The sequence below is a fragment of the Phaenicophaeus curvirostris genome, chromosome Z, assembly GCF_032191515.1.
Source record: "Phaenicophaeus curvirostris isolate KB17595 chromosome Z, BPBGC_Pcur_1.0, whole genome shotgun sequence".
Classification (NCBI taxonomy): Eukaryota; Metazoa; Chordata; class Aves; order Cuculiformes; family Cuculidae; genus Phaenicophaeus; species Phaenicophaeus curvirostris.
In genome coordinates this window covers 5,409,554-5,432,538 of record NC_091431.1, presented here as the reverse complement: position 1 = coordinate 5,432,538, position 22,985 = coordinate 5,409,554, and the positions used below count along the sequence as shown (strand labels likewise).

At 41.3% G+C, this 22,985-nt stretch overlaps 1 protein-coding gene across 5 annotated transcripts in view; it reads right to left on the bottom strand.

Annotated features, from left to right (window-relative positions):
* The window catches only part of PALM2AKAP2 (PALM2 and AKAP2 fusion), a 262,238-nt gene that overhangs the window by 156,188 nt on the left and 83,065 nt on the right, over nt 1–22,985 (bottom strand). For all 5 annotated transcript variants that reach the window (XM_069880298.1, XM_069880299.1, XM_069880301.1 and 2 more), the window contains exons 4-5: nt 1,370–1,484; nt 747–768 (exon numbers count right to left, since the gene is read on the bottom strand). In XM_069880298.1, the coding sequence (XP_069736399.1) occupies nt 747–768; nt 1,370–1,484 (137 nt within the window). The remainder of the gene's footprint in view (nt 1–746; nt 769–1,369; nt 1,485–22,985) is intronic.

Genomic DNA, 22,985 nt, shown 5'->3' with positions numbered 1-22,985 from the left:
CCCAGTGCTTTAATGTTAGGATCATCTTACATACTCCTCATCTACGTTACAGTGCAGTGGGACATGACTTCATCAGCAGCAGGAGAGCTAGTCTTGACCCCAGTATTTTGAATCTTGACAGTTCAAAGACATTATTGAGAATTAGTTTCTGCAGACTTATCTGCAGATGGATCAGCTTTATAAACTTCCTGAGTCTTAAGAGTCCTGGAGAAGCACTATAAGAGTCTCTCTAGCTTCCTGGGAACCAATCACTTTATTTGCTCACTCAGACACCTAAATTTATACCTCAGTATTTAAACTGATCACACATAGCGTGACTCTGTGTTCACAGGCTAGGAATTATTACATCCCCATCCACCCATGTGAGATTTTGCATCTATAAGAATCACCACACAAAGAATACAATTCATTAGTGAAGTAATCTAATTTTAATAGTTGTTCCTGCATACTAGGAATAGTCCTCCTTGTACTTGACTGTTTATGAACAGAGCATGAGTGCATACAGTAGAAAAGATTGACCACAGAGAGGTGAGAAAGTCTGCAGTACAGTGCTATCACGTGGTGAAAGGGGTCAATTACATAGTTGTACGATACATAGCAATACCAAAGAAAGAAGTAATGGTCCTAGCAATACGTCAGAAACATCCAATGAAAAGAAAAAACTCAACTCTGTGAATCTTTGCAACAAAGCTATAGTAACAACTCTTGTTAAACCAAACACTGTGTAGTAATAAAAAGACACTTACCACCATCCTGGTGGGAGAAACTCTGTGAAGAGAAAAAATAAGATATTTGGTTAAACCTTTAATATTTTGGGTTTAATTTGCATTAAATTATATATATGCTAGACTTGCTTTTATGGCTCTTTGAAGTTTTTTGAAGGGATAATTGGGGATGTGGGTCCACAGGTTTAGGTACCTTTAGAAGCCGGGGAAAGGGACATGATTTAACCAAAAGTAGCCCATTGATGTTTGTTGCAGGCTGTAACGTTCAGAAGTGGCACTTGTGGTGAATGCTCCTATCTCTGGATGCCAGTGGGAGCAGAGAAGCTTGAAATGCCTTTCAGGACCCTTTTGACATCTCTCACTGGGACCAAAAGCTCACATTGTTTTCCCGCAGATAAGCTAGGGAGATAATCTCTGAAATCCCTCTTCAAAAAAAGCTGGAGTGGGAAGGTGAAATCCAAATAACCCAACAAAAATAGATTTGGCACCTGTTATCTTTTCTAGTTTTTTGCATCGTGGTTTGATCTACATACTCTGCAACTGCCCTCAAGCTTCATTAACTAGAATTGCTGCTTTCAAGCAGTGCTAAGAATCTACCTTGGTTTCAATCTGTGCCCAAGTGTCTTTTTTTTTTCTTCAAATACCTTTTGCAAGTTGTCAAAGGATTTCTCAGTCTCCTTTAGTTTCTCCAAAATGATTTGTTCTTTGGCAGATATTTGGGATTCCTCACTTTCTAATTTCTGTATTTCTTGTTCCAGCCTGTGGAAGACATACAGACATGTGCACAGACACAAAAACAAAACATGTAAAAATTATTCCAATGAGCCATAGTTTCCTAGGTATTAATTAGCATTTCAAATGTCATCAGGAGTAACTTTCACTTCAGTTATACACAACTACTTTCCCAGTGCAGGAAGTGCATATGAATTACTTGTGAAACAGCTAGATCTGTTTAAAAGAAAAACAGTAATTCTCTTACTATCCACTTCTGCAAATTATGTAGAATAATAACTAGAAATAATAGAATAATAACTAGAAATATAGCTAGAAATATAACTAGAGTAATAACTAGAAATATACCATCTCTTCACTCCAATTCCCATAACATTTATCAGATATATACTTCCATTTTAGAAATCACAGCATGAGATATAACAATAAATATACAGTGATAATTAGAGGAATAGATGTATTCTAGTGCTTCCATACTCCAGAGAATTAAACTGGAAATAGTTTTTGGAAGCTGGTACTCAACTAGTCATGTTAGGAGTTTTTCTTGAACTAGTACTTTGCCCATTCCTGACAATAACACTTTGGGAAGCCAAAACTGTTGGATATCTGTTCATACTTTCTACTGTTACTGCATGATACTGGGCACCCCAGAGGCTTCAGGCTGCTCAGAAAATAAACTTATTTCACAGGGCGGTAAGCATTCAGCACTCTCATTCCTCTTGTTGAGACTGCATGGCACTCTCTCCTTAAGATTTGTTGATTATGATTTGGTATACACTTTATTCAGGGTTAGATTCTCCATTACTTTAATTCAAGCCTCCTTTATGCAGATGCAGGAATAATCCCCCTTTCTCTGCGTTCTTATGTATAGCAGCATCTTAATTTTCCGAATTTGACCCACCCAAAAAATCTGTAACATGACCCATAATGAACACTTCTGAGCAGGAATAGTTACCTAAAACTCCCTTTGACTTCAGACGGAAATGTAGCTGCTTGCAGCTTATTGAACCACGAGACAGATGTTTCAATGAGACAGATCAGTATCACCCAGCATATTCCTTACCCACAGTTGCTTGCTCCTGCCATTCTGCCACCACTTCTCAAGTGGAAGATCAGGGCACAGAACCAAGATGAAGAGATTTTTCCTTTTCCCAGTCTTACTCAGTGCAGCACTTCATTAATGCTTGTTTGAACACAAGGCAGAGGGCAAGGAGAAGGTGACAGTGAGCAGGTAGGCAAGGAGAGGGGGAAGGATAGCTCCTTTTAGGGGTTTGACAGTTTAAGTAGATTGTGAAATTCACATGCCTAAATATAGATGCAGTGCATCCACCTGGGTGCATTAAGGCATCCACCTGGGAAATTTTCCCCGCTTTCTAATTGTGCCAGGATGAAAGATGTGAAGCACTTGCTGATAATGCTTTCACTAAAGGGAGGCAAAAGTGTCATAGCCTCAAGAAGTTGCAGATGGAAGAAGGCAGATTTTGCTCTCCTGAAGTAAGTAAACTATGAATATTCTCAAATTCGTAGTGGTTTATCAGGCTACTGTATTTATCTCTTAAAGACAATGTCCTTATCTCCAAGTTGAAATGATTTAATTGCAGTGATTTTAAAATGAAAACAATAATGTTGGAAACTACTCATCCAATTCACTTAATGTTTCCTCCAATTAATATAAACATTTAAAAATGTAAAATATTTTGAAACAAAATATTCTGTACTGCTGAAATGCAATAATTTGATATAGGATGAATTTTCCCTTTACACTGTGATTCAAGGAGAAAGGTTTCAAAACATACTGTTCTTCAAAATATACTCTTCTGACTCTTCTTCATGGGAAATTTTTAAAAATACCCAGTGAAGTGAGAAAATAATATGTCACTGAGGCCAGCCATTGTGTTAATCCTACTTAATGAATTTTGAAGTTAACAGGAGGGTGGTTTCTTTTCCTTTCCTATCGCTGGGAACAATTAGTAGTCCACATACATTTATGCCTTGCTGATAGAGGCATTTGAAATATTCTACTCTGCTGCATGGTGAAATTACACTGGGGAGCTTGGTGAGTCAGGGTTTACTGGTATATTTCTTCTCCTAACTGAATCACGAAACAACATTTTCAGGATACATATTCTGCAGCCTGGTACCTTTTCCTTGCTATTTGGTCCAGGAAGAGACTGGAAAATGGGAGTTGGTTTTTTTTCAAAGAAACTGAATATTAGTTCATATTTTATGACACTGAAAACACTGTGAGTATGTGGTATAAGTATGATGTGGGTGAGGTTATAATCAAGTAGACTCCTTGAAATTTGGGATTATCGTAAGTACATCATTATTTGTGCACCACCTCAAAACTGTAGACAGTCTGTCATGAATTGTTTGGTCTTCCAGACAAAGCATGCTTCTAATGTATACACATGTGCACTTCAATATGTGCACTGAGCAACTGATTGGCTTTATATTTTCTTGCTTTCTGGCTACTTGCTCTTTCATTTTTACTTATTTATGTTTCTTTTATCCTCCTCTCCTAGTTCACTTCCTCAGTTTCTGCTTCATTTGCACTGGCCAAGCCTCACCATCAAAACAAATTCGGCAGCTGCAACATTAGGTGACTATTTCAACACAGACTTTTTTTTTTTTCTGAATTCCTTATTCAGTTCCTTTCAGAAACAGTATAAACAACAACTTAGTAAAGAGGAAAAGGATGGAGGCAGAGATATCAGGATTTAGAAACACGGGTGAAACAGCTTGTAGTGACACAGATTTCCTACATGCCACCGAACACAAACGCATACAAACTCATGCCCTATCTACAAATTGCCCCTTTTCCACTGAAATCAATGCAGGCAGACTGAGAGTCTCACAGATCCCGTGTAGAATGGGTCTGAATTCCTAATTTTGGCAGGAAAAATACAGATAATTCAGCCAGAATGTACCTGTTACATAGCACAGGGGTCATACGCCAAGCATTAATACCCACAGGAGGTTGCTTTATACCTTTTTGCTCGATTTTGTACCACTCGTCTGTATTCTCTGGGCTTACAGGCTGAGGTAATGCTGCTAAGGTTCTGAGGTAACATAAATATCAAAGGCATAGTTTCCTTGTGAGCTGTTACATATATTAATCAGTAAGCCATCTGGGCACCACAGACCTCACTGGAAAATTTGGACCTAGACTCTTTAATACTTCCTTTAGGCTGCCTTTTTACACAGGGGCCAGCAATGCAAAAATTAAACCATAATGAAAGCAGCAGGTTGTTTTGCACATTTTATTTTTTTTTTAGTGAGCTTCATATCATCGGAATTGCTGAGTGATAAGGAGAATAGCCCGCTTTACTGATAACACAATACAATAGACACATGCAAATTTGGTCTGAAAACAAAAATGCACTAATTTCACAACTGTTCTGAGCAATGTGCTCTGTAATGGCTTAAACAGTAACAATCCATTCAGAGTGCACATGCACACATATGTATATATACAAAGTGCCTACATCCTTCCTTTTTAAACCTGTTAAGTATTCTATAGTTTCCTTTTCTTCTAGCTCAGTTTAAAAAGGAAGTGCCTTAATTGTCATTTGACACCTGGCATCAAAACCTTGTAATTCCCTTGTTCCTGTCTTCTGTGCCAATTTCAGCCTGATGTTTGAAAGACAGCCACAACAATAACGCCAATCAAATGAACAACTACAATTTCTGGAATGTTGTAGGGAAAAAATAAGAAGGAAAATAGATCCAGGTGAGGCAGAAGTGGTGTAAAACAGACAGTTAGTACTGCTGCTTATTGGCTAAAGCAGTTATCTGATCACTGCTTTTTCCTAAACTGTTTATATAAGCAGAAAAAAACAGGTCAGAGAGTCTGGAGTTTTCTGGCACAGGCATGTTGTTTAAGTGGATGTACACTGAACCCTACTTCTCTCAGTATCACAGAAACACACACAGAAAGCCAAGCCTGCTTGACTGCCAGTCTGTCCCTCAGCTTTCTTTAATGGATGGCTGACAGGAGCACCTGACTATATAACAGGATTTTCACAAGGGAGTGAGAAAAGCTTCCTGCGTGAGCCAAGTGATGCTCCTGCTCATGTTAACTGTGCTGTCCTGCTACGAAGAGGAAGAAACTATGACCAGTTTAAGAGATGTCCTTTGGAAAGCATTTTGCTGTCATTTGGGGGCACCCTGACTTATTGGTTAGTAATATTACAGACTCTAGGATAATTCAGGCTGGAAGTAACCTCAAGAGTTCTCCAGCCCAGCCTCCTGTTCAAAGCAGGGTCATATCAGATGAGGATTCTCATGGCTTATTCCAGCTGGGACTTGGGATTCCTTGATGATAGGGGTAAAAATAATTTTTTTAAGGTTACTTGATAGCTTTCTCTTTCATAGTCTATAGCAATCAGATATCATGCCCTGCAAAATTCAGACCAGAACCATTCAGTACTTCAGAGGAAGTGGATGCACCAGACTGCTAAAGGAAGCCTGGTCTCTGTTTCATGGGATTTTGACTGAACCAGGTGGCCACATGACAACAACCTTGGAAAACGACCTTGCAAGGGAAGGAATGAGTGACTTTAAATAGAGGTGGGAAAAGAGTTCCCTCTGCAAGACTTGTCAGTCTTGCATTTATGTTCTTTGAACCAGCATAGCTGGAGAAGATACAGGGAACTGTATCCTAAATCCTAGTCCTCAGCCCATGGCATGCTTCCTATAGCCATATTAGCTGCCAGGTGCCAGCAATCTGTCTGTAAACCAGCACGCCTAAGAAACCTGAACATTTACCTACATCCCACAACCATGAACAGAGCCCTTCATCTGTTGTAAAGGAGGGGGAAATCACTCACTAATGCTTGGTTGAGTTTCCACATTGACTTAGTTATTTTAGCAAGCATTGATTGTTGTGCCAAAGCCAGCTGGACCATTTATGGATATCATGGTATACTGACACGCAGCTTGATTTCAGGCCTGTTGCAGGATCTGAAATGGGATTCCAGAGCTAAGTAATTCAACACCTCTTAATTTAGTCTTTCTGCAGAGCTCTTCCTTTTTGAACAGCTCACCCTCAAAAAGGAAAGCTGATGGTACACATCTTATGATTTCCAAAAGTCTGTTGCTTACAAGACTTATTTCCAGAAGACTGTTGTTGATAATCAAGAGCAGCAAACTTAATTAGCATCTTTAGAAAAGCAAAACCTCTGTGACTTGAAAGACTGGGAACACATTATTGCCAACTAATGCTTGGAAATAGATTCAGGCACAGTGCTGCATGAGTTATTCTGGTAATCTACATGAATCTTCCTGAATACACAAGAAGGGAAACCATTCCCTTCACCAAGCAAAAGTTACATCCCATTATCAGCTGATAAACTCAAGAAGAGAGGAAAGACTGTCTATAATTCCTTTTGTTGTTTGAAGTAAATGTTTATACACACACGCATAGAAAGAGAGCTCTATATTGATATTTTCCATCTGCCTGGTTTAGGACCAGGTTAATCCCAGCCAATTCAGACAAATCCAGGCCTGCAAGTCAAGCACTGGCCATGGGATTTCTTGAGCTAAACATGATGACATATAAAACTGAACAATCAGTACCCTGACTTAGTAAAATGTTGTCTGCTCCAGGTGTAGAATGATTAATGTTGAGGTAATGAAAATACTCTGGCTTGGAATTGAAAAAGTGATACGATTGAGTCTCTTTCCTTGCCAAAACCACATCATGCTTGTGTATTAATTTTTGTTGGTGGTTTCTCTTATGCAGTTTTAAATCTCCCAAGCACGAGGACCTCCAGTGTTCTCTGAGGTGACCCTTCAGCTGCAATCATTTTTTCACCCTTTTTTTCCTCTATTTTAGAAATGTGTTGTCTCATTCCAATATCACCTCCACACATCACCTCAACACTCAACTTCTTGTCCCCACAGTACTGACAGCCCACACTTGTTTGTGGACTTACACAAGTGAGAGTTTCCCAAAGCCAAGTTCCTCCAGTCTTTTTCAAATGGGAGATATCTACAACCTGAGTGAGGCAGGCAACTTCCTACTGCTTTAGGGGAGTGCAAATCACTGACTGGAAATCAGTAAATCGCTATGCCTTGCATGCTTGCCCTTATGGCAGAGGAGCACATGGCTTGACCTCCCTTTGGGAAATGGAGGGGGAAACAATAATAAATAAAAGCCCTGGTCTGAACCCAGTCCCCTGGCTCACATTTGTGCTCCTGAAGAGGCTCCAAGCAGGACCTGACAAATCTGACTAAGTCTCTTTATTTCCCTGACCAGCTGAGTAATGATCCTAATAGTTTAACTCACTCTTGCAAAGTGTAGCCTTTAAATCATTCGGCTCCTGGAGCACTTCTGTTTAAAACAAATGGGACAAATGTCCTGGTTTCTTGTTCTAGTCTTATGAGATGAAAACAAATATTTAGCCTCTTCCTGGTAAAGCTGTGTTTTGTCTCTCTCCTTCACCAATACTACGATTTTCTTCTTCCCTCCCAGCTAGGAGAGAGGACAAGCCTCCTGCCTCTAGACTCTCTTGGTCTAGTGTTCAAAACATTAAAATAAAGTAAATGAAGTGAGATACACAACTTATATGAAATGCTTAGGCTACACAAAACCAGACCACAGCTCTCCATTTCCAGTTAGGAGGGAAGCTACACCAGTCAATGTATGGGACTTACACTGTAAGTATGGGGATGCGTCATTGGATGGCAGGAGAAAGGCAGGAAGATAAACCAGGCATCTGAGAGAGTCATTTGCACTGTACTTTGTAGTTTGAAGATGAAGGTGCAAAGACTCAGGGCAGACACTGAACCCTGCAGGAACACGCTTGTTTTCCCACAGCTTTAAATAAACTTGGCAGGACAAGTCCCTAGGATGCCTGAGGACACATAGTCTAGCAGACATATTAGAGTACAAAGGACACACGTGCTTATGTGGCTTATTGTTGTGAAATCCTATCCCCTTCCCATGCTTTTCTTTACTCCTTCTGTAGAGGTGTGGTTCAGTGGACTGGCTGGGCACTTTAAGCATCGTGAGTAGGCTCTAGAAAGACCACAATGATTGCGGTGGGATGTGGGATTGGAGAGCAAGTGTTGCAAGATACAGTCCAGCTGAAAGGGGGTTGTGTGTGCAGTTCTCCCCAGCACAAAGTTCCAGTACAGAGCAGCATGCATCTGGAGACAAGAAAAGGAGCACAGGTGTGGGCAGCCTTGTGAATAAAAGCTTGTTGGCACACGGCAGCTATGCACATGAAAATTCATTTAGGTTTAGCAACAGATGCCAGCAGTTCAGCTGAAGAGTGAAGTGCATTATTTATATCTTGGGAGAGGTCCAAAAAATACAGGGAGAGCAATGAGGGGATGACTGTTCAGTGTTCACTCTTCCACAGTACAGTGGCGCTGGCTAGTGCAGTGTCACTCAGGGTTAGCACAATTGTACAATCAAAATGAATGCATGACCTCATGCAGCACTCATACCAGAAGCAGTAAAGGAAGGAGAATGTTTTTGCACAATTCTTGTACATTCTGGTATACTGGAAATACACATTCAGTCATCTAGCAGCATTAGCAGGGAAGGTAGGAATTGGAAAAGGGTGAGTTTTATCTCTATCTTCTTTTTTTAATGAAAGAAAGTAAGGAAAAAACAAAATTACTAAAAGTATTTGCCCTGAAGTGATTTCAGCCTCCCATGACTGGACTGGTAATACAATTTCTGTCCCTGATTTACAATGTCAGCTGAGAGATGAGCAACAGCTTGCGGGGCTGTGGTGAGCTCAGGGCAGAGCATGACACCAAATTTATACCCTCAGATTGTAGCAGAATGGCCATAAGTATACCCCTGTAGCTAGCTGCTACAAGGTGGGCCCCATGATCTCCAGATCAGGTGGCTGTCCACAGCAGAAACTTCAGACAGACACTGGCTGCTCATTTTCTACCCTTACTGAAAATTACAGCTGCCTCTGGAGGCACCATAGCAGGAGCTGACAAGACTCATGCACAACGAGTTGTGCAGAGAGCAACGCTACTGTACCTCTCAGTCCCCCATAGGTCACTGCTGTGAAGGGCAGGGGCAGGGGGAATAGTGCAAAAGGAGCACCTGGCAGAACTCCAGAATATCAGGATGTTTGGCAGTGGAGTGCTCTTGTACCTGAAGTGTCCGCAGGACATGCTAGAGTAGCAACTGAACTGATTGTAGTTATTTCTGTGGAGCACAGGAGTCAAGCACAGGCACTGGTTGGTGGCTTAGAAGCTTGACAGGCTTTCCCAACTTGCCTGAATCCAGCTTTGCTCTCTGAAGCTGCTCAGCTCTGACTACTTTGCTTTAATTTTAATGCCTCTTCCGGCATCTGCCATCCCTCCAGGCTTGTCAATCAACAGTAGCTGCCTGCTTGGACCAAAGTCAAGTGTTGCTGCGACTTACTCTCATTTTCAGGTAACCAGAGACCTACAGGTTCTTTTGATTTATGCTAGCTCCTCAGCCCTGGAACATTAGTACAGTTTTTTTCTAATACAGTGCAGAAGACCAGAGGATACTGAAACATGTTTTAAATAAGCCTCATCCATCTCCTTCTTTTTCCTCTACCTGTTATCTTTCATCTTTTACATCCTCTTCCTGCTGCTTGATGCATCTTCTATCACTCCTGTGCTGCTGTTTCTGGCAGATCCTGCGCCTTCTTCATCCTTCCCTGTGCCCCATGGCAGCTTTCTGAAACCTCCTGGCCACTCCTCTCTTCCTGTGACTCTTCTGCTCCTCGCAGTCAGTCTCCTTTCACTACTTCTCCAATCATATCACTTCCTTTCCTGTTAAAACATTATCCCCAAGTGTACTGTCTCCTCATTGTCCTTCCTCTTGTTTCCCTTTCTCTCTCATGTATACAAGGGCATTTGCTTTTGACTCTTCAACTAACATTCATATCTGTGGGCTTCACAGGCATATCATTTGCCTTCACTAAAACAACATTTCTCTGTAAAGAAGTGTTTAGAGCACAGGGGATCATGCTTCACAGGGGACCAAGATCCTTCCCATCTTTTATGGTGAGGTGTGCATGCAGCTTCTCTAAGTTTTATAGAAAGAGGAAAATCTAAGCATCAGCTGCAGCTGATGGAAACAGCCACAATTCAAAGAAGGGATTACATGTATGCTCACACTGCACAGCCTTATATGTAGTGTATTATTTATTATTGTATATGCAAAGTATCATATATTATGCTGTAATTCCCTAAAAATTATCATTCATCTTCTGGTGCATTTCTGATTGCAATAACCATTAGGAAATGATGTAACAGGCTGCATGGATGTGGCCATTGATGTTGAGATGCCTGGCTGTGCTACCAGGTTAAGTCTCTGTAGGGAAGAACTTTCACCTAAAAGGGCCTGGGCAAAAATTCATGTGTCCACCAAGGCCAAAATAGCTAATGGATTTTGGAGACGTGGTAATATTTTTTCCCTATATCTTTTCCTGAGCTGTCTGTGTGGGTCTTTTACTCAGAGAAGAGTGAATGCAGAGGCTCAATGAAGCAAGGGCTATGAGACCAAGCAGTGCACAGCACTCCCCAGGCTGTGCTGATCTGCAGCTCTGGCTACCCAGGGTCTAGCAGTGACATGGGGTACATATTACTCAACAATCTTGCCAGTGCCATACAAATACCAACAACGACAGATATGTCCAAACTTTCTCACGAGAAAGGAAGTCTGGCAGAAAGTTTGTCATTTTACAGAGCTTGCAACTAACCTAACAAAAAGATTTTCTCTGTTAGTCAGTCTACATATAGGACATGAAAGTTTGTGCTGCTGGGTTTTCCATTCTGATTTTTTTCTTGAACTTCATTCATCCTCTCTTGCTTAACCTATAGCGAAAAATCTTTCAGTTTTTCTTGGGCGAAATATATCTTTTTTCAGTCTTAAGGTTTTAAATATTCTTGATGTAAATATTATTATTCCTCTGATCTATTGGACTGTCTGGAATGGATGCTAGTACATTGTATCAGTGGTTACATCAGTATTTCCTTGTTACTTGGCAATACCAAATGGCTTTTAGCAAACTTAATATCTTTGTTAAGATAAAGAGTAGAGCTGTGGAAAAAAAATCAAGGGCAATTGTAAGAAGTAGCTCTTTATTGCCATGAGGATCTGCAACAAAATTTAACTCTGGGATGCACTGCAAGTGTTATAATTCTTCTGAAGAAATTATTTGAAATGATCAACCGGTCTACACTATCATACCTCTAGTCTTACTGTTCACAAAAGCTGCCTAGCTAAACAAAGCACTAAACCCCACAGTATTATCAGCCTACTGTAATGCCTATTCACAGCAATGAGAAGTCTGATGAAAAGTTAAGGTATTTACCAGTTGTCAATATATATGCTAGATACATTATAGGCCAAGCCCAACCAAGAGTACCCGAGAGCACACACGAAAATGCTCCAATTTGTTGATTTGCCACAATACATACATAAGCAGATATGTGCACATTGAGTGAAAGACAAGGTTTTTCCTGGTAGAGGCTACATTCCCCTCCACCGGCACCCCTTGCCCCACATTGCTATTTCTTGTCTTCCTTGAACTCCTGCACAGGTTATTTCTATGGCAGAGTCCAGCTGTGTCTTCTTCCTCTGCCGAGGCAGAGTCTCAGCTACATCCAAAGTCAATGACAGCTTGTTTCCTACTGCTCACAAACCAAGATTTCACTTCTTGCAGGTTTCCTATTCAGGATGTTTCAAATCCCTCCCTGCCCATCATGTGTGACTTTTAGCAATTTAGGAGCACAGGCGTATGACTCCTTCATATGGCAATCTGTTCATCACTGAAAAGGTGCTGCAGTTACAGACTAGGAAGGCAGTGTTGACAAAAATAGCAATCATGGGATCCCATCTACCTCTCTCACACCTTATCAAATCTTTCCTTGCCTTATATGTTGTGCTTTAGTCATGACTGCCTGAGCCTGTAAGGGCCCTCAGAAGCCCTTGACAAGGATTTAGATGGGTATGTGCAGCTGACAGTTAGCATGTCTTAGGCACTGAGCTTTATAAGGTCCCTTTAAAAATTCCCTATGCTGTGTGTCCCTCACATGTACACAAATGCATTCCAGTGCACCGCTTGCCAAGAGTGACTTGGACGGCAGGCACAGAAAAAGAGCAACACGGCAGGAAGGGGAACACCCAGTAGGAGCTGTTACTTGTTTTGTTTGTTTCCCAGTGCAAACAGTTTCTTGTACTTGAACTTTGCCAATCTGTCCTCTGTTCTCATTCACTTACAAGGATCTCACAGTCCATTTTTCCAGGGAGGGGGCTGGTGTAAAGCAATGAACACGTCCCATGGGAGAGACAGACTCTTAACTAGGAGCAACAAGAGGTGCACCAAGCTGCTGCTACCCTGAACTCAACAATGGCAATGTCTCAATCCTGCTTCATTTGTCTGGTCTACCTTATGCCTTTTTGTGCTTTGTTCATTTACTTATTTATGCATGGCAGCAAGAGTTCAAGCGCCCCAGAAAGCATTGGAATAAATGCAGCTTTACTGGGTAGAGGCTTTGCCCTGGTGGGATAACTTCAAGGTTATCCGAAGTGCTCCTGCTGAGGCAAATCAAGCCACTCAGGAAGCCCCCAGAAATGTGGGCTGTGCTAGTTTTGTTGTTTCCACCCTTAGACATTTCCTGCTATTGTTCTTGTCGTTTTCTCTGAATGTCCACTGGGCTGGTGGGTGGTGCTGCTACTGCCTCCAAGGGTTTTTGGGGAGGCCTCTGGTCCTCTTCGGCACATGGAGAGCTCTGTGTATTCCTTTCACAGACTCCCAGCACAAATTTCTAGCATACAAGTGCAGGGAAAGTGGGATTGTAATGGTAATTGCATCTCAGTGAGCAAAGCAAAGTATGTTTTCCCTCTGGCTGTGCTCAGCTGGACAACAATTATATCATGCCTTAAAATGATGAATGAATTTTAGCTCAAGAAACTGCATCTCCCAGGAGATGCAGAAGGTGGATGGAAGCAGCAAGCCCACAACATCCTGGGATTCACTGAGAGTTGTAGAAAGGTCAGGGAATACTGACTGTACTCTAGAAATTAACTGCTCTAGTTTTATCTCTGCCATCCAGAGCCTGATTTGCTCTTGCCAAGAGTGCAGAAGTTCACCTACGATGACCTAACCTCATCATACTATTAGAGGACCAGAGAAGCTGTGACTATCCCCGCCTACCAGGGACAATGCTTGCATCTCAGTTTTTATTTCTCTGAATTTCATGATTATGTTTTTCTTTCACCAGATGCATGTCATGAGTTTCTACCTGTAGTGGGAAAGGCTGAGAAGAGCTGAATGCTGCAAACCATAAGCTCCAGTCTGAACTGGAAATCATAGTATAACTGTTCTCAGATGCCCCCACCTGCTCAGATAATCATGATCATATCTTTCAGTTTTATCTACAGGGTAAGACAACTTCCTGGGCTGTGGAGAAATTGTAAGACTGAATTTGTGCTCAGACATCATCTGTAATTCTGCAGAGTCCCCTGGAAATGTTGTGTCTTTTCTGAGCTGTATGGGTGAATAGAGCTAGCTACACAGCTGCAGGAATGAAGAAACGAGTGGGAAAAATTGCTCTGAGAATGCTCGGGGCTTACTTTTCCAGCCCTCTGCTCTACATTGCCTAACATCAGCCACATACGAGTCATTGCTGCCTGATACCTCAGATGCTGGAGTGTGAATAAAAACCCAAGAAGAGTGAGTTTAATAACATGACAACGCCTTCCTTTTTATGTTCCACAATAGATCATAAGTACTACTTACTGCCTCATGGAAAGTTGGAATGAAGTATTATTTTAATTGTGGGAAGCTGAAAAGTTTGTCTTAACTTTGTGCTGCATATTTGTGGTAGGAGTCAGCTGGCTGCTTCCTGCCTGAGTGGGTCTCAGGAGGGTGAAATTCTTGATCCCTGGACTTCCCAAGATCTGCAGAGCTTCCAAGTCAGGATAAAGCAAATATCTGGGCTGATTCGGTTCAGGGATGAAAAAAACAGGAGAGCACCCGAAACCCAGGATGGTTTAGAAAAGGGTCTATTTTCCTTTTTTTCAAAGAACATTTCCACACACCAGGTTTGTTTTTTTTTTTGATGACTGGCCTGCAACTAGCAGTAGGGCTTAGCAAAAAGATAGCACAAGACTGAATTTCCGAGGGTAAGAGAACCTTTGAGAACCTCAAAGCCATCCAGCAGTGTGGTACCCCCCTACTGTCTAATAAATAACTTGGCACTCAGATCATTATCCTATCTGCAGTAAGATGAGGAAAGACAAGCATATCCCGATGGGTTCTTGGCTACAATCCCAGGGAGGGGATGGCTGGTCTTAAGGAGCTGTGTGCCTTCCATGGTTTTGGTGGGTCCCATGACTACTCAAAATGTCCTTCCAGGGCCTCCTCACCTGTGGAAACAGTCTCTACACCTGAAATGATGGTGCTGAGGGATGGGGTAGCAAGTGGAACTAGTCTATGTCACATCTCTGCAAAGTCCTGCTACGTACCAAGGGAAAGGAGATTAGAGGTTTGGAAGAATTTCCTCAAGTCTGAGTAGTTTCTTTTGTCTGGTTTTGAGTCTTACAATGATCTTAATGCTCAATGATCCTGTCCCAGAGAAAACCTCAGCTGAGCCTTGGCAAACCTGTGAACTTTCTTGGTTTTACCTGTACAATTGCCCCCCTCATCTCCTTTCTATGCCTAGTGTGTTCGGGTTTTTTTTTTTTGTTTTGTTTTTTTTGTCTTGTTGATATTTGAATAAGGGATTCAAGTAAAATAAATTCTTGTAAAACGAGCAATAATAAATATGATGTCATTGTGAAAAACTGGTCAGGTTTACAGCAGTAACAGAACATTTTCACTTGCTTTGTCTAAAATTTCAGAACAACACAAGACAAAGAGAGAAGGCTTCACAGATTCCCATATTATTGAGAAAATTGTGTCCAATTTATTTCCTCCTAGGAAGAGTATACACCCCAGGGCATGGGACGATAAGAAATTACTGACCAGTTTTTAAGGTACAAAAGGTGAAGTGGGCCTGTTAATGGAGTTAAGAAAAAGCTTAAAAATGATAGAAGTGCTCTTGAAAATGGGATGTAGGTAGTCCTGAATGTTTGTCTTCTGTCATTTCTGTGTCAGTTGCTGTATAGTTATGAATGCTTTGCCAGCTTTATTGTTTAACGACGCTTAATCTATGGATGTTGGTGGTACCAGGGATAAGGCAGTAGATGACTGAGCAGTACTCCAGGCTTTGAATGTAAACAAAAGAGATAAACATGCATAGAACTGTAGGTATGTATATAGTTCCAGCGGTTTGAATAGACAAAGTGATACACTTGGCTGTCAGCACAGGCTGAAGTGGCTCTCTGACTCAAGGCTTTAAAGATAATGACTTTCATTTGCCGAAGACAGCTCAAAAGTAGGAAAGTTTTCCCACTGCTTTGGAATGGGCAGACTGAAAATGACATTAAACTAAAAAAGATTTATTATAACTAAGGCACAGAAACAAAGAGCAGCAACAATCTCTGGAACTGGAACAGTACTGCCTATACTGACTACCACTAGTCTGGGGCTGTTGGAAGTGCAAGCTGTCAAGATAACAGGCCAAAGGGCTGGCAGGTTAGTCACTAGGCACCAGATGGACTCCACCAACTGTCTAAATGCTTTCTCCCTCAGTTGTAATTGGCTTCATTTGTCGCTGAGCTCCCTGGTTTTGCCTGCGGTTCTCAGCTCTGCTGTTGACAGAACCCCCAGCGTACACTCTGCAGCCAGCACACAAGCTCCTGTCAGTGTGACAGTCCCTGCCCAAACTGTGGATTTGCTGGTCATGCCCCATCCTAATAAAATTCATCTCGTTAGTAGTGTGAAACACCCATGGCACCATTTCTTTCCATTCTCCTTTACTTTTTCTTTTTGTCTTCTCATATTCATGTCAGCTGTTGTGACTGGTCACAAAGAAGCATTTTGTGATATTGGTACAGAGCTGCTGATATTTGCCACCTTACACTGTGCTAACTCTGGCAAGTTGGAACAGTCTAAAGATGAAGTTTTTTGTCCAAACCAGATTTGCCTGTAAGCCTCCTCATCTTCCTGATAATCCAAAACCAAACTGAGTGCTCTTGTGGCCTTCTGGTTTCTGCTAGTTGCCCCACTGCATGCCTTCTGCTCTGTGTTTGGGACTTCGAGTATCAAGGCCAGAAAGTCCTCTTGCAGGAAGCCCTCCTGTATTTCCTTGTTCCTGCCTTTTTCATCGATATGTTCTCTTTGGGAAGAACTAGGGTCTCAAGGCTAAGAAGGCCTTTGAGAATCTCCATATCTGTGAAACAAGGGAACATGGAGATGACATACTGAGCTCCAAAAGCTCTGTGTGGACTGATTTGTAGAAGGACATGAACCACAGATTAGATAGGAAAAGGCAAGTTGTGTGGTTTGGGCTAATTTTGGGTGGTTTGAAGTTTGAACGTAAAGATGACAAGGAACATCTGCTTGCCTTGAAAATGCTGGTCATGCAACAACCACCAGTGTGAAGTCTCAGCCCAGGAGATGGTTGCTGTCCCATGTGGAGCTTGGTGGGTGTGTTGGTGTCACAGAGGATGGCTCCTGCCTGTCACCGTGGCACAGCTCTCATCTTCACATTTTCTGCTTATGGTTGGCTTAGGTGAGTGACACTAAGACAGAAAATAGAAAACTTTTACAAAGGTACTGCCTTGCTACTGCTTTCCTGGTGTTAGTCAGGTGGGAAACAAAGCAGAGGGGTGCTGCTGCTTTTGAACCGGTTTGTACAACTGCAGAGGTGAAGAAGTGCAGCACTCAGCAAAAAAAAAGAAAGATACACAACAAAGGAGGAGAGTGGTTTTCTTCGATAGCAAACTGGAAGCTGGAGAGTGCTGCATTCAGTTTATCATCTTTGTGCGCATGATGTAGGTAATCGGGGATGAATTATTTTCACCCACAACTGTACCTGTTGCAGCATGTTCAGCTAACCTGTCAGCTGAAAGCCAGCAGACAGCTTGGTGCATCCTGTCTGTGGTTGCTTAATCCTCTGGGAAGGTAGTTGAAGTTATGCTTTGCCCCACATTTGTAGAGGGCTGGAGATGGCTGCAGCTCATTCCTATGGCTCATGTGGAACATGGAAAGGTGATGCACTCTGGTAACTTGCCCATGACTTTGAGCCCTTCTTGTCTTTCTGTTTCCAACTCCTACCCCTGGAATCAGTATTGCAGTAAATACCTGCTTGACAGGAGTGCTCTCAAAGACTGTGGCCACGGGAGCAAGAAAATCCTGCAGATAGATGAAATTTTTTAATAGCGCTAGATGTCCAGTACATCTTGCACAACCCTTAGCTGTTTTCTCTTTTCTCATTTCCCCTTAGCCCTCCCTCATGCTCTTCTTCTTTGCTAAGCCTTGTCTCTTCCCATAACAAATTGTGTGGAGTAACATACTACGCTGTAGGAAATGCTTGTTTAGCAGAATTGTACCCCTAATAAAAATAATAATACAACAAAACTTCAGATGTAGATGCTAAATACAACCTCATGGGCCTAGGAAGCACCGTAGAGTGTCCCCAAATGCTAATCTTCACTTGTGCTCCTGCACCAGTTTGTACAAAGAGAGTATTATCATGAAGGTCACACACTAGCTTCCCTTTCTGCTTTCCATTCCTGCTCCATACTGTATGGCTTGCTTGGTAATTAGAAAGGACTGCTCTGCATAGAGACCACTGCTGCCCAGGGAACAGAAATGTGTATATCCAGCTATTAAAAAAATAGGAAAATAATAATAATAAAAAAATCCCTACCACTGCATGCATAAACAGATTTTACACAGTGCGATTGCGAAGGAGGAATTCCTCTGCAGTAGTATGGGGCCATCTAGTGAGCTCAGGCATTGTAACAGCTCTGCTTTCTCCATTGCACAGCTTATCCCCAAGAAAGACTACACACTCCAGCTGCCAGCAAGGTATACACACGCACACTTTAGCAATATTTTCCACTGCAATTATGACAGGAGGATCGTTGTTGCAGAAGGGGGGAGTATGACAGCAGAAAGGGCATGGCTGATGCCAGGGGTCTTGACATGCTGGTTTTCTGTGGGAAGTCAGAAAGAAATCCAGCTGCACTGGCAGCGTAAAGGCGGTATGCAAACTTCCATTAAATTGTGTTCTCAGCTGCAGAGCTGGTGATGACAAGGGGAACTGTTCAGCCAGAGTACCCCACAGCAACTGAGATGGTGACAGAACCTTGTGAGGAGCAATAAGACATTGGCTCCTCAATATTATGTGGTAGTTTCCCTAACACCTGGTGATGGACAAGGGAGTGCAGAAGTGATGTGTTAATAATTTCAAGATTTCAGAGAACTAATGATTCTATTTTGTATGATGCTGGACTGATAGTCCTGGAAGGCAAGCTGATGCAATACAAAGCACTACACCCACAAAGTCCTGTTACCGTGCTTCGCCTCTGAACTGGGCATGAGCATGCAACCAGCTATGCTGTCCATTCACTCTCCTGCATCTCTGGTGAGGCTGCCAAATCATGACAGCAACAATAACTGTATGGGATTTTGGTAGCTTATTGTGGCTGCTCAAAGAGCCCTAAAACATACCTGAGCCTACGACCTACTTTGAAATCTACAGCCAGAGTCATGCTGTTCTTGTACAAACTATGCTTGTTCAGCTGGGGATGCAACACTGGAACATGTGAGCACAGGACAGTATTTGGACACTTCATGTACCAGCATGTGACCCTTGTGTCCCCAGTGACACTGACTACTTTCAGCGTAGACACAAATGATTTAAAGCAAGTTTGTACTGTCGTGTTAGAGATGCCTCAAAACAGTGGAAGGGAAAGGTTGGAAGATCCTCATCAAGCAAATATCAGTTTAATCTCATTGAATACTAAGATCCAAGTAAGCACACAGTCCACTAGTATATCCACAGCCAGCAAGATGAATGCTTTCACTTCCCCATATCTTGGACACTTGACCTGCTTGGATCTGCCTCAAGGGTGAACTCTTCACGTCCAACAACCTGTCTCTGAAACAGCTGTAAAACTGCAGCCTATGAATTTTAATAATGACAAACTGTTCCACATTATTCTGAATTGTCATTGAAGCCTTGATGTGCAAATGTTAAGATATCAAACTAGCTTTCAGCATGTCATTATCAGTCCCAAGGAATATGAAAGTGCACACTTGGAAACATTTACTCTTTCAATATGCCTTTGTGTACTTATACAGCCTACAGATGGGAGAAACAATACGTAATTAGTTTGGTAGCCCTCCAGCCCAGGAAACGCATTATTGCCATTGCTAGTAACAGGTCCCAAAAAGACTTGCCCTATTTGTCTTACTTATGCACATGCTTGTGTAATCATACAGTGCCAAGCAGTTTTTTTCTGTAGAAATAAATACTTAATGACCTCACTGTTGTGATTCAGTGTAGAGCAACATAGGCTTCGTGACACAGCTGAAGCCTGGAAAAAAGGACACGGAGAGCTATGAAAAGAAAGATAGGGAGGGATGATAAGATGGGGCACGGACTGGCCCTGAAGACCCCATGGCTATGAGCAAATTCTCAATGGTCAGATAAAGATGCAAACACAGATGTGGACAAAACCGCTTTAGGAACAACAAAGAGAACAAAGAACACACATCAAAAGAAGCATAGTCAGCAAGTTGAGGGAGGTGATTCTGCCTCTCTGCTCCACTCTAGTGAGACCTCACCTGCAGTACTCCATGCAGCTCTGGGGTCCTCAGCACAGGAAAGACATGAACCTGTTGGAGCAGGTCCAGAAAAGGGTCATAAAAATGAAGAGATGGAACACCTCTCCCATAGGAAAGGCTGAGGTAGCTGGGGTTGTTCAGTTTGGAGAAGAGAAGGCTCTGGGAAGACCTCATTGTGGCTTTTCATACTGAAAAGGGACTTCTAAGAAAGATGGGGAAAAACTTCTTAGCATGGTCTATATCAGTAGGACAAAGGTTTCAAACTAGAAGAGGGTAGATTTAGACTTAGATATAAAGTAGACATGGTTTACATTGAGGGTGGAGAAAAACTAGTGCAAGTAGCCCAAAGATGTGTCAGATGCCCCATCCTTGGAAACATTTAAAGCCAGATTGGATGGGTCTCTGAACAACCTGACCTAGAGGAATATGTCCCTGCTCATTGCAGGGTGTTGGATGACCATTAAAGGTCACTTCCAACCCAAACTACAATATAATTCTATGTAACATATATAATACACTTTTTCAATATGGAATTACCGATCTAAAAAGAAAGACTAAGGTATAAAAGGTGTTAGAAAATACATACAGGTTGTCTCAAGTGGACTTAAAATTGAGAAGATGGAAACCATCAATGTTTACATCATGTAGACACATAAGAAACCCTCACTGTCAACAAGATATTTGCCCTGGCAAGGAGAATGAGATGCTGAGGAATTGCCGTGTCCTTTATCTCTTTCCAAGAGTGACCCAAAGGGGTTGTAGAAAAGTGTAAGAGCAAAGCAAGGGTCAAGTAGTAGAAAGGGCTAACAGTTGTAACTATTATTCTGGAGACTTTTTATGAAATACTGGGTTTTTTTCTTCTATTTTAGTGTTTTTGCTGAGACTAAAAGTATTTCTATTGTTAGACTGGTAGGATTATGACTAACTTAACAAGAAATTCTTGGCTTTGTTTAAGAATTGTGTCTGTTTTTCATCATAAGAAATTTTTGAGTGCAACTTCATCTCATTGAGTATGGGAGATAGAGATTTATCTATTTCCTAGCTCAGTACCTTAAGCACTGGACTGTCTGTCTTGGGTTTTTTTGTGATCAAATGGGCTTTGGAGAGAATATTCAGAAGAGTCTTTATTCAAGGGATAATTTCCCCACAGCTAATTTCAGGACAGAAATAATTTACTAGGTGTCAAATTTAAGTCTGTTTAAAAAAATTCCCAAATGCTGAAACAATACAACATCATGTGTGAATTTAGTACTACTGAATGTGACAGCAAACGTTATTTCACAGCCTGTATGAGAAAGACCAGACTGCACTGAAATGCTAGTTTTGGATCAAGGTTGTGTTGCTGGGTCTAGGCTGCTAAACTAAAAGATGAGGAAATAGATACAGGAGAGTGTCAACGGGTAATGGAGGAGGAAAGTGGTAGAAGTTGCATAAAAATAGTAAGGTTTTCAGGAGAAAGAGAAAATAAAGCCTTTTCCCCCCTGCAGTTCACTTAAAAAACTTCTTTGTTCTTTTTATAGATGATGTACTGTTTAAGTAATTCTTCCTTGTAATTTTTTTTCTGAAATCACCACAACATTTTAGCAAAACCAGGTGTTTTGAAACATCTAAGCGTTAAAACATATCATTTTTAGTTAGAAAAGAACTTGGTATTTTTTTTGTCTGTTGAATTCACCAGATGATTTTGGTGTACCACAAATGGCATTTTTCTTCATATTTATGGAATCAATTGCTTGGTGTAAATAAAAATTCTCATTTCCTGCTCTTACAGTGTCCTTAATATCAGAAGGATGTTATACAGATGTCAGACTTCCACATATACCAGCTCAAAACAAAAGGCTATGTCATTCTTTAAAAGAACATCAGGCTGATATTTTACAAACCTGAAGAAACTGTAAAGGCATGAGGCCAAAAATTTCTTATGGAGCTTTTCCTCATTTGGAGAATTACTGTTATATCCTTGTAACTATGGTAGGATTTATTACAAGAAAGTATATTTTAATTAACATGCTATTGCATGTTAATAAATAGAAAAATCTTCTGTTACACTGCTATGAAACCTCCAATCTTTGGATTACTTCAATGGAGGATAGATGCATTTTGTTTCTAGATTAAAGATTGGAAACTGTGATATCACAGTAGTAGTATTTGCATCTAAATGAAATCCAGATTTGTTCTTAAAGTCCTTTTCTTCTTGCTCCATATTTTTTTCCCTGGAAGTTTTATTGCTTAAAAACTTTGAAGTGATCTCTCAGTTCCTTAAGCAGAAAAAAGTGCTCCATTTCTTTAGGAGCCTGGGTATACCTGTTTGGGAGACTGTAGCATAAATCTTCCAGTGGATGGACACACATGTACCTAAAAACCTAGTGGCAGATTGCTGATATAATTTTATGTGAATTTACTTCCATTCTAAGTAGAACTGCCTTCTTTGTATTATTGTAGTTAGATAAATAAATGCAAGCAACCTCATTATAACAACAGAAGAAAAGAAGCCATGAAACATATACTTAAACTATTAAACAAAAGACTTTTGACCGGAAGCTTTCTCCTGCAATTCACACATACATCAGTTTTGCATGTCATAGAACAAGACTTCTTTGAAACGTGTCAGAAGGAGAAAGCCCAGTTTTTCATTTTCCATTGGTTACATTCACTGAACTTCTTGCCCGAAGTTCTTCTTTGTGGGTACTCTGGAAATATGAAAGTAGAAATTACTTAATTAACAAATGACATCTTCTCTAACCTCAGTGAGATGCCAGATGCCATTGTGTTTTGCCAAATTAAAAAGAAGACTGCCAGCTGTTGCCTTCAATCAGCTGTGCTGCTG